The sequence below is a fragment of the Martes martes genome (assembly GCF_963455335.1).
Source record: "Martes martes genome assembly, chromosome: 4".
Lineage (NCBI taxonomy): Eukaryota > Metazoa > Chordata > Mammalia > Carnivora > Mustelidae > Martes > Martes martes.
The window spans coordinates 163,905,680-163,917,571 of record NC_137891.1 but is presented as its reverse complement, the minus strand read 5'-3'; the positions used below and the strand labels follow the sequence as shown (position 1 = coordinate 163,917,571).

The 11,892-nt window shown below is 55.4% G+C and overlaps 1 protein-coding gene across 1 annotated transcript; it reads right to left on the bottom strand.

Annotated features, from left to right (window-relative positions):
- CSF3R (colony stimulating factor 3 receptor) lies at window positions 1-11,158 on the bottom strand (the record flags this gene model as incomplete). Its single annotated transcript, XM_080801712.1, has 16 exons — window positions 11,128-11,158; window positions 10,070-10,153; window positions 8,015-8,311; window positions 6,567-6,690; window positions 6,226-6,413; window positions 5,241-5,410; window positions 4,979-5,132; window positions 4,809-4,888; window positions 4,195-4,402; window positions 3,034-3,222; window positions 2,567-2,668; window positions 1,821-1,967; window positions 1,559-1,699; window positions 1,229-1,322; window positions 909-990; window positions 1-480 (listed from the first exon to the last, which is right to left on the bottom strand). The coding sequence occupies exons 2-16, from the start codon at window positions 10,131-10,133 to the stop codon at window positions 1-3; spliced, it is 2,520 nt and encodes an 839-aa protein (XP_080657838.1). The 5' UTR covers window positions 10,134-10,153; window positions 11,128-11,158.
- Between the last annotated feature and the right edge of the window lie 734 nt (window positions 11,159-11,892).

Sequence of the window (11,892 nt, the reverse complement as noted above, 5' to 3'; positions counted from 1 at the left end):
CTAGACGCCCCCCAGCCCCTCTACCCCATGGACCTGGAGCCCTTGCAGGAGGGGGAAGTCAAGCAGTGGCCCGAAGACACAATCATCTTCCTGGTTGGGGACAAGGGGCTCTGGGGTTCCAAGGGGGGTGGTCTGGAACCAGAGGTTCTCATAAAACTTGGGGCTGGGACTAAGGCTCCCTAAGAGGGGCTGAGTAGAGTCACAGCGGAGGTAATGCCCTGGACCTGGGCCTGTGGGGCTGCCCAGCACCTTCCCGTAAAGGACCTGGTCACTGGTGATAGACGGGGGCCGGGGCTGGTTGGAAGGTGCTCTTGGGTCCCCTTGGAGCACATAGGCCTGGACCAGGGTGGGGAGGCTACAGGTCCCTGAGCTGTCATTGGACTCCCAGGGCCCTGGCTTCTTCTCTTCTTCTTCCAGCACCGTGATCTTGGTGATGGGTGGCATGCCGGGGTCCCGAAGGCTGGGCAGCTGGAAGGTCTCCTGGACACAAGGACGTGGGATGAGGGCATGAATCGTCTCAGATGTTCATCCTAACCACCACCCCTTCCTGTGGTGGGACATCTGTGGAACTATTCCTTCTGCTGGAGCCCAAAGGATGACACTTGTAGAATTGCTCATACTTTCCTGACACATGCTGTATGCTTCAGACTTAGCTTGGTGATTGTCCCCAGCGATTCTGGGTGAGATACGTCCCATCTCACAGTGACATGGCCCGGCTTTGAAATGGGTAGAGCTGGGATTCGAACTCAGATCTGCTTTCCTCCAGAGGGAGGGGGTCTTGCCAGGAAGGGATGGGAAGGCCTGAGTCCTCACCCTCGGAGGAGTATCCTTTCACTTTGAGCCTGGACCAATACCAGCACCCCCCCCTCCACACACACCCCATTTCGCTCTCCTTCTGGGGTTCTCACCTCTACCATGATGGTCGGCACCCAGGAGCCCAGGCTGCTGTGGGCCGGATCTGGGACACTTGGCCAGAGGGGATTCTTCCTGCTGCAGAAGAGGGCAGGTGAAGGCTGGGTCAGGCATGCCCTCCCACCTTTCCCTTCTTTTTCCACCCCCTTCCCAGCAGCTGAAGGCCCCTTGGGCAGAGAAGAATTGGTGCAGGACCTGATCCAGACATGGGCCCTGAGGCCTGTGAAGGCGAAGAGGGGCTTGGACTGGCCCACTCCTGCCTGAAGTTCCCTGTGGGCAGGGGTAGCTTGGTATCAGGTCTCTTGAAAGGACTCACCTGGGTCTGCAGCAGAACCGGGCGACCCCATAGAGGCAGGCGGACAAGAGGAGGAAGCCAAACAGACCCAGGAGGACATGCAGCTCAGACTCCTCTGGGGTGAGGGGAAAGCGAGAGGTGGTTAGAGTGCAAATGAGTAAGGCTGGGCCTCTTCCCTCTAACTGAGCTCTGAAGGCAGGATTGGGCCTCCTCCCTTGGGCTGAGCTTCATGGGCAGGGCTGGGTCTCTTCCCTCAGACGAGTGGATCCAGGCAAGTTCTCAAAATGAAAGCTCTATTGGATGAGGAACCTTCCCAATAGCCTTGTCTAGCCGGTCCCCTTCTCCCCTTACCTAGGGCCAAGGTCATCAGGGTAAGGCTTGTACTGTTGGCGGCCCCGGCCTTGCTGGTAACCATGAGGTGGACATGGTACAAGCTGGCAGGCTCCAAGCCGTGGAGGACCAAGCCGTGGGAGGAGGTATTCAGGACAGTGGCTGGGAGTAGAAGAGAATGGTCAGCCTGGGCCCAGATGCTGAGGCTCCCTCCAAGTCTGCCGAGTGTACCTCCCCACCCCCCAGGCCTCCTGGGGCTGTGGGGTGCTAAGGATAGACTCACAGAAGGACTGGTCTTGAGCATTGGTCCAGAAGATGGTGTAGTGGGTAAGGGGGCTCTTCCCCAGCTCGGGGGCCTGGGGCACCCACTCCAGCTGGGCCCAGGTCTTGCCAATGTGCTTTAGATGCAGCTCTGGGGCGTGGGAGGGGGCTGCCGGAAAAGAGAGGTGCAGGGGCTTATGGGAAGCAGGGCAGAGTGGAGAGCACAGCGGGACATCTTGTGGCTCCCCAGACCCCAGAACTGAGACACACTGTGGTGGGGAGTAGGAAAGGAGAGTCCAAGGGGACTTGTGCCTTAAGCCTCATGTTGCCAGGACCATAAGTGGCTGAGTTTGGATTTGAACTTGCTTCTCTTTGACTCCAAAGCCTCTCCAACTGCTTTCTGCCAGGCTTGATTTTGTTGGGCTCCCTATCTGATTTCTACCGCTCGCTCTCTGACTTTGTGCCAGGTCCTCTGTCTAACTTCTGCCACACATGACACTTGATTTCTGTCAGGGCAATGGGTTGATTTTTGCCAGACTTGCTTCCCAAATTCTGCCAAACGCACTCCCTCATTTCTGTCGCCCCACCACCTGACTTCTGTCCTGTTGCAGGTGTCCAGTGTAAGACAGGGGTCATCTTGGGGTTGGAAAAGAGCCTCTTCTGGGCCAGAGGTGGGGGAGGAAGGGAATGTTCCCTCGTCCTGATTGCTGGGGCCCAGGCAAGCACTGAGAGGAGAGGATTCTGGGAGGGACCAGGTGGCAGATGTACCCATCTCTTGGGAGTAGGCATAGATGTGCTGGGAGGGTCCCACGGTGTCCTGGTAGAGGGGGGTCACAGTGATCTCGTAGAGCTGAAAGGGCCTGATGTTCTCTGTAGAGAGAAGATGGGGCAGGCCCCCTGGTGAGGGGAGCTAAGCTCAGAGCTTCAGCTGGGGATAACCCAGGCCTCATACTGCAGAGCTCTCCTCTCCTAGCTCTTCTTCAGATCATTTGATGGGGTGAGGGCAGAAAAGTGGGAAAGCTAGAAAGGTGGTGGGGTCAGGACTGTGAAAAGAGAGGGTCCAGGTAGACTGGGAGAACGTCCTGATTCTGGGGATAAGAGATGACAGGGAAGAGTCTAGAAAGACTGGGGAGTCCGCTTCTCGGGTGGTTCGGGCCGCCCCTTGCTAACTGTCAGACTAGCACTGTCTCCCTGCTTCCCAGGCCCGCCCCGCCCCGCCTCCCCCTGCACCTCACCCTGCAGCAGCGTCCCAGAAATGCTTCCGTTATGCTCCATCTTCCAGCTCTTATTGCTGCCGCTGGGGCTGGGGGGACCCAGGTCCCACTCAATCACATAACCCCGAGGCTGAGGGCTGGGCGGCTCCCAGCCCACCCAGAGGCTGTGGGGATCTCGAGCCTCAGTGTGGAGTCTGGCCAGGGGCCAGCCTGGAGACAGAATAGGAGGTGAGAGAACAAAGCGTGAAAAATGCAGGTCCCAGAGCCAGGAGCTTGGGTTCCCGTCCTGACTTTGATACTTACAGACTGGGTGACTGCGGTTCCCTCAAGCTCAGGACCTCACTTAGCTCATCTGCAAGGGCTCTCTGCAGATCCCATGAGCTGCTGCATAGGACGAGCCTAGCACAGTGTTCCGTGCAGAGGAGGGCCTGACCATGATCAAGGCTAACACTGTGTAGTTCACAGTATGTGTCGCTGGGGTCGTTGGTGTGTGTTAATTTCCTGAGGCCCCTGAGAGTCCTGTGAGGGAGCTGCCATCCTGGCCCCATTTGATCAAGGGGACAGCTGAGACAGGTTCAGGAACTTGTCTAAGGTCACACGGCTAATAAGATGGAATATTCCCTCTTGTTATCGCCAGTCTCACCCGGTGAGGACCCATGTGTGGGGGACCCTGGGGGTGGTGGTGTTGGCTGACCCCTGAGAATGAGCAATTAACTCAGGGACCATGTTCCAGCTGGAAAAGCGTAGGGCTTTCTTCCCATCTTCCTTGGCGGCATGGGCTCGGTGTGTGTGCACATGGGAGTGTGAGTCTGTGAGCGTCTGCATGCGTGAGTGTGGAGTGAATGTGTGGTGCAAGCGTGTGTGTGTGTGTGTGTGTGTGTGTGTGTTACCGCCAGCAGCCCAGCTTGGTTCTGGCTCATGATGATGAGAGTGGCGAACACACACTGAGCAGTAACTTGGTGTCAGGCACACATCTGAACGCCTGTAGCCTTGTAACAACGCTTTAAGGTCGACACTGTATCTTCCCCCTTTGCTAGGTGAGTAAATAGAGGCCAGGGAGCTGGGATCCCTTGCCCTGGTCACGCTGTTAGCAAGTGACAGGACTAGATGTGAACCCAAGCAGTCTGGCTTCCGAATTGACATGCTTAACCACCACACTCTACCAGCTGCCAGCCCCCTTACCTGTGCTCTCCAGGAAGACCACTGGGCTGGGATGAGAGGTCCCGGCTGTGTTATAGGCCACAAGGACCACTGCCCGGGCTTCCGAGGGCAAGTGGAAAGTGCAGCTTAGCTCCGTGGTGTTGCAGAGTGGGGGGACTGCCTCAGTCTGGTTCGGAGCTCTGACCAGGTAGCCTTGGATCTGCCCACTGTATTTGTCCAAGGTCATTGGCTGCAGTGGGCACAGGAGGAAGATAAGGGGGCTGCACAGCTCATCTTGAGTGGGGGGAGGCTTCTAGATGGGGTGGATGGGTCTTAGGAACTGAGCCCCACAGGCCGGGAGCCAGCCTTCTTCCCTCCCTTCCTTCTTCCCCTGTTCACCCTGTGCCAGGTCCTTGGAGGGAGAAAAGGAAGAAGCACGTTGGCACTGAACTATTCCCTGAACCAATCCTTTGCCACAGGTGAGTCCTGCATTCTGGTCTCTCCAGAAGGGCACTACCCAGCTTCCTAGGCACACACAAATCACATACAAATGCATCCAAGGCTCCTGGACAGGTTGGAGTTCAGGACCCCAGCCCACAGGGATCTGTCTGGGTTGGAAGGAGTCTCAGAGGTGGAGGGATGTCAGGATGGGTCACCTTCCAGAACAGCTGCACGGCCACCGTCCTGGGGTCCAATGGCCTCTGCCGCCACCATGTGTCCAGTCTGACGATGGGGGCTGTGGAGGGAGCCGGAGGGTCAGGAAGGGTCCTGGGGGCTGGACTTGGCCCTGATACCTGCTCCTGGCTCCTGTCCACCCACTGCTTACCCTGTTGCGCAGTGGTCAGCGTCAGGCTAGGGCTCCAGTCGCTCCATTGGCCAGGCAGGGGCCAGCGGGTACAGCGCATTTGCAGGGCATAGGCTGTGGATGGGAGGAGCCCGCAGAGCTCATACTGGAGGGTCTGGGAGAGCAGGGGGCCCACCTGGTGGGGTGGCCATGGCTCTGAGCCTGGATCCTGTGCCCTTCAGGGCTAGCTCAGCCGCCCTCCCCTCAGCCAGCCCCAGGCCCTCCAGGCTGCCCTCCGCCTCACCAGGACCCAGCTGGCTTCTCCAAGCTGTGGCTGGTGGCGCAGCTCACATTTCTGGTCTATGTACAGGCTCAGCTTCCATGGCTCCCAGCGTAACAGCAGGCAGCCTGGCTGGGGTGGGGCCACCTCAGGGCTGGGGGCCAGGGCCCACAGTGTTGGGGGTTCCAACTTCACTGCAAGGAGAAGGGGTTGTCAGAAACGTTCCCTGCCCTATCCTGTAGGGGATCTGCTGTACTCCTGCTTTTCTCTTGGCCTGTTGTTCCATTTTCGGCTCTGGGTCTCCATCCTTGGGGTCTCTGTCAGTCTGTCTCTCTTTTCTCTGTCTCTCTGTGTCTCTTCATCTCCATGCCATCACAACTTCTGCAGGTCTGTCTCTGTATATGTGTCTGTCTCCCCCTAGGTCTGTTTCATCCTCTTGCCCCAGGGCCTTTGCACTTGTTCCTTCTGCCTAGAGCTCTTCCCCTCCAGACATCCAGTGGCCTGCTCTCTCATTTCCTTCAAGGATCTTCTCAGATGTCACCTTCTCAGTGAGGCCGCCCCTGGCCATCTAACTGGAAGGGCAATTGTCCCCCACCCCCAGCTTTCCCTACCCCTTTCCCTGTTTTAACTTCCCTGTCACCCTTCTTGTCACCTGACATTCCATTTTATTTAGTTTGTCCCCTAGAATGTCATGTTCCAAGGGCAGGAGTTTCGATATTTCGTTCAGTGCCCTATCTCCAGCACCAAGAGCAATGCCTAGTAATCAGTGGGCACTTCAAGAAACTTGCTGAAAGAATTAAAGAATGTGTCTCCTTGCCTCTGTCCTCCTGCGTCTCCATAGCTCCATCCCCACCTGCCTTCCATTTTGTCCCTGTCTCTTGCCTGCCTCTATCTCTAGGTGTCTCAGTGTCTCCTGGTCTGTGTCTGTGTCTGTGATTTCCTCTCTGTGCCTCTCTGGGTTGGCCCATCATGGGGTCCTCTCCCCTCCTCCAGACCCAGCGTCACCCACCGACATCCATGGGAACGAGGCACAGCTGTGGGGACTTGCTGGTCCCTAGGGCGTTCTTGGCCTCCACCCAGATGCCCATGTTCTGGTACAACAGGAGGTGTCTGCGTGGGATGGAGCAGTGGTTCTGTCCGTCGTTAGGCACGCAGTCAAGGATAGAGTCCTCTTGTGTCTGACAGTTTCCCCGGCTCCTGCCAAGAGGCCAGGCTTGGGTGTCTAGCAGAAAAAAGAAGCGAGGCTTCCTGCTCCCTCCCGTGTTTGCTTCAGGCTCCCCCACCCCGCAGTCCCTCCCATGCCCCAGAAGAACCCAGAAGAAATGAGCTAGCATAGAGACCCTTACTTACTTGAAGCTCTTGAGGGTGAAGTGGGTGGACAGGTGGGTGTCGGGTCCTGGCTCCCACCGACAGATGAGGCTGTTGGTTGTGAGGTTCATGAGGCAGGACAGGTTGTGGGGAGCGGTGGGAGGGTCTGCACATAGGGTGGTGAGAGTCAGGGCTTTGGGTAGTGCCATTCAGAAAGCTCCGATTGGAACCAGTCACCTTCGTTTCCTTGCTCTGGGTTGTCTTGTCTTGTTGCTCGTCTCCCTACCAAGTGACCCTGGAGGGGCAGCCCTGGGGGAAGTCAAATGCAGGCCCAGACAGGGGCAGGTGCCACAGAGCCTTCCACCCCCTCGGCTCTGCCCCCTTGGACAGGGATGGTGCAGACCTGGCTTTTCATCCTGGTTTTGCCATTTGTTAGCTGTTGCGATCTGGAAGTCACTTAACTGCCCCGTGCCTCAGTTTCTTCATCTGTGAAACGGGAGTGATGGTAATATGCATATCCCCTGGGGTTTCGGGGGCTGAATGACTATTTACACGGTGCTCAGGGCCATGCCTGGCATGTGGTAGGTGCTATGTAAGTGTTAGCTCTACTATTAGTGACTGTATTTTTTTATTTAAGATTTTATGTATTTATTTGTCAGAGAGAGAGCAGGAGGCAGAGGAAAAGCAGACTCCCACCGAACAGGGAGCCAGACATGGGACTCGATCCCAGGACTCTGAGATCATGACCTGAGCCAAAGGCAGACGCTTAACTGACTGAGCCACCCAGGTGCCCATACTATGAGTGACTCTTAAGAAAGAAACTGGTCAGAGTGGCTGGGTGGCTTAGTCGTTAGGCCTCTGCCTTTGGCTCAGGTCATGATCTCAGGGTCCTGGGATTGAGCCCCGCATTGGGCTCCTTGCTCGGCGGGAAGCCTGTTTCTCCCTCTCCCGCTCCCCCTGCTTGTGTTCCCTCTTTCGCTGTCTGTCAAATAAATAAATAAAATCTTAAAAAAAAAAAGATAAAGAAAAAAAAAAACTGGTCTTAGTGGTTTTCTTATGCATTGGCTTGGCAGAAAGTCTTCACTTCTCGGTTTGAGTAGGAGGCTGAGACTGCGATGGGGAGAAACTAGGAGCAGGCTGAGCTGGTCAGGTGTCCTTTCCGGGCACACTGTCCAGTGGCTGAGTGTCTGGGCTTACTTGCCAGCCACTCAGAGTAGTGGTGCCCTCTGACTTTGGAGCCGTACTGCCTGATAGAAATCTCAGCTCTATCCTTAGTTTGTGACCTTCGCCAAATCACATATTCTCCCTGAGCCTCAGTTTCCTCATCTACAAAATGGGGCTAAACAGCACTATCGCTGGGTTGGGAAGATTATCCGATGCCATACCCATAACGTGTTTATTGAACAAGAGCTCAGTGAATGATAATGGCTCTCCTGGGCCATGGCAGGAAGGCACGGGGGCCGGGCGGGTGGGTGGCCGCGGGCACTTACAGCCTGCCTGCACCTCAGCCTGGTCCAGGATCTGTAGGCTGGTGCCCCAGCGCACGCAGCAGGAGAGAAGGACCCGGGGGCTGTTGAGGCGGGGCACAATGATGGTGGATTCCTGCCTTCCATCTGCCAGACGTCGCTGCCTCTTTCCAGGTTGAAGCTCTGTTCCCAGTTTCCACAGAATCTGTGACTCGGGGTCCAGCTGGCTGCAGTTCGGGCTGATGACGCAGGAGGCTGTGATGGGATCCCCCAGGTGGACAGTGGGGGTGGGGAGGCTGATGTGCCCACATTCCTCCAGGCCTGGGGGAGGGGAGAATGGGCCATGAGTCACTCCTCTGCCCTGCGGAGCTGAGTTATAAACCTAGGCCTTTGTACTCCTAGACTCAAGGTCCTTACCTCCTCGCCTCACCCCCTGAGATACAGGAGCTGGAATGGGGTGGATGCCTGTGGGGATGGAGAGGGGCTTTCCGGGGTGAGAGAGAGCTAGGGATGTGTCCATCAGGGCTGCTTTCTCTGGTGTAAATATTCCCACCAAGACTGCTTTTCAAGCTACCAGTGTGACATCACCGAACATGAACTTGGGAGGAAATGTGCACACTTAGGTCTCGTAAGCCAGCACTAGCACACCGCCAAGCAGGCACTAGGCCCTTCTGTGGCACCCTCCCCAGAGGTGGTGAAAGCATTGGTTGGAATGATAAGAACCCCACGGCCACAGCTCTCAGAATTCAAATCTTGATTTTGTTACCCCATCTGGACCACAGTCCTCCAACACTTCGGTGGTGTGGTGGGTAAGAGCATGGCTGGGTTTAGAGCGTGGCTGTATTGCTTATTAATTACATGACCCTGGCAAGTTACTGAAGCTTTCTGTGCCTCGATTTTTCTTATCTGTATAATGGGGATGAAAAATAGTTTCCACCCATGTTGCTCACCTGATTAACACTGAGCATCTTGGGGGAACCAGACCAGGCCCGGATCAACCAGGCCAGGTCAAGTGCCCTGAACTTTCCCAAAGCTCTTATTTTCCTTCATAATTATGGAGTCATGTGATTCATTGCTTGCCTGTCTCCCCAGTTAGACCAGAGGTTCTGTGAGGCCAGAGACCCTGGCTGTTGGTCTTATTACTGTATTCCCAGAGCTTAGCATAGAGTAGGCCCTTGGTGAATATTTATTGTACAAACAAATAAGGATCCGCTGTACTTTGCCCACCGTGCCTTCTTTCCTCTGTCATGTGTTCTGGGGTCTGTTTTGCTGAGGAGGATGCTGAGGTCCTAGGAATTTGCCCAAGATCATAGAGCAAGTTCATGACTTTCAGCATGGGGCTCCTATCGCTTCACCGACTCAGAATTTCAGACTGGAAGGAATCTTGCAAAACTGTTTACTCCAGAAGTCCACCTAACATTGCATCCTCTTCAGCAGGGTTAGGATGGCCGGGTTTTGTACGGTCTGACAACTAAGAATGGGTTTTCCATTTTTAAAGGGTGAAAACAAAGCAGAAAACAGATAGGAACATGCAGCAGACACTGTGTGCGGCCAGCCAAAGCCTAAATACGACTATCAGACAATGTTTGCTGACCTTTGCTCTGCAGCATCCCTGTCAATCCTGGCCTCAGCTTGCATACCCCACAGATGGGAAGCTCTCCACCTCTCAAGACAGTTTCCCTAGTTTAGAGAGCTCTGCCTGGGTTTTCTTATTCCGGGATGAGACCTGCCTCCTTGTGACTCCCTCTCCGATTCCTTTGTTGCCCGTGAAGGCTGGAGAGGACCCAGAGTTTCCTTCTGACAAGCTTGGCAGAGATTTGCAGACAAGACCTGGGTCCCCTGGCCTTTTCCAGGCTGACCAGCTCAGACTCTCTTGCCATTTCGCATGGGTGGTGGTTTGCCTATAGAGGTTTGTGGGTGGAGGCCTGGCTACCCCACATTCTTGGCCCAGCCTCAATTGTCTGGGAATCCCAGGAGCAGTGTGGCCGGTGCAGGCAAATGAGTCCCTCCTCTACCTGCTACACCTCTCTCCCTGTGTCTCTCCTCTCCCCATTGCACCCGATCCCCGGCCATACTCACTTCTGGGGAGCAGCAGGACAATCACAGCAGCCACGGTCAGGCTCCAGGTTCCTAGCCCTGCCATAGCTCCAGTCTGGTGTTCACCTGGGAGCAGAGGGGGATGGGGAAGGTCATGGGCTCTAGAGTCAGAGCAGAGCTTAACCCTTGCTCTGCCACAGTGTGGCTTTGGCCAGGGGATTTGACCTCTCTGAGCCTCAGTTTCTTTGCAAAATGGAATTAAACAGCCTATATTGCATAGGACTTTGGGAAGAAGACACAAAATGATGCAAGGCACATAGGCAATGACTTTGTAAGTGACAGCCACTGTTGTTATTGTATTTGCCTTCCGGGAGAAAACAGGGACAGGAGCATCAAGGGACAGCATTCTTCCCCTTTCCCTTTTATCTTGGCTGGTCTTTCATGCAGGTAGTTTATTTTGGAAAGACCCCAGGAACAGACGGAGGGGTTGGGGAGAATGAAACAGGTAAGGAGGGAAAGCTGACACAAGGGTGCATCATGGAATTGGGGTCATCTCTACGGATGGGAGGGGCTCCATCCTGCTGGGACCTTCCAAGGAGCTGTGTAGGCTATGCCTCAGGACCATCCGCTCAAGGGACAATTTATCCCTTGAACAGGAGAGAGGATGGGAACGTTTACCTACTGACTTCCGTCTTCTATCGGTCAGAGGATGTTCTTTGGGCTATTAACTTTCTGGCCCATCCAGGTTACACACGCATGAGTACGAGGCAGGTTCTCTTCGATGAGCCATGCCAGAAGGGTCAGAGATGCTCCCTGGCATGGATTAGCCGAGGCAAGGGGCTGTCAGTTTACACCTGTGGGAAGCTGGCCTCCGTGGAAGGTACAGGGGGTCCAACACATGCCCAGTTCTGGGCACAGACCTCTGGAGGTTTTCTGGGGCCAGGTGTCCCAGAAACTATGCAAAAGGTATTCTACCACTGGGGTGGGCTTCTAGCCTGACCTCCATCCTGCTCCCCTAGGGGTCTTGGGACCAGGGACCTGGTTCCCCAGCACCAGGTGGCACTCTTGGCTAGCCTGCGTGTATATCCAGGAACGCATACGTGTAGGTGGTGTCCCAGCAGATCCCCTGTGCTCAGAGGTGGGAAATCTTCTCCCCGCTTTCTGCCCCTCTCAGACAGGGGTGTGAATATAAGCTGCCCAGGATACCCAAGGCTGTTCCTTCTCACAGGGGCCTTACCCCAACCTCGGAGCTATTCATATACATTTCCATATCAGGATGCCAGAGGACTGCTAGCCCATAAGTCACTTTTTTTGCAAATCAGGAAAAAAGTGCCACTGCCTCTGGACAGATGTAGCCTCACACTGAGACCTGGCAACTAAAGAATAGGCTGGATTTTGGCTTCTACTTGGTCCTCAGCTGGGCAGCTTTGTGCAGTGAGAAACCCACACAACTGTTCAGAACATCCCTGTCTACCAATCAGTGGTTGGCAACTTTCTTACCAGAGCATGGCAGTTTGATTATCCCCCATGCACACTTGTTGGGGGGAAGATTTAGCCTCGTAGGCCTAGTCTTTGGGATGCTGGTTTCCATTTCCATGTGCTTTTGATCATGTCCCAGCCCTGCTGCCCTCACAGGGGTCAGCATCATGCCTAGTGTGTGCCCAGCAAGGTAATACTTCATCCCTCTCCTCTGGCTCCTGTCCAGAATGGGCAACCAAGCCTCACTCTCAGAGGCCCCTGCCTCCTCCCCCTGGGCTGCTGAGTGTTGGCATGTTGGCTTCGGTCCCTGGTCCCCCGTAGCAGCCCGGGGTGCCCTCCACCCCCAGAGTGTGATCGGGAACCTGTTGGAGCATGGTCTCACTCTC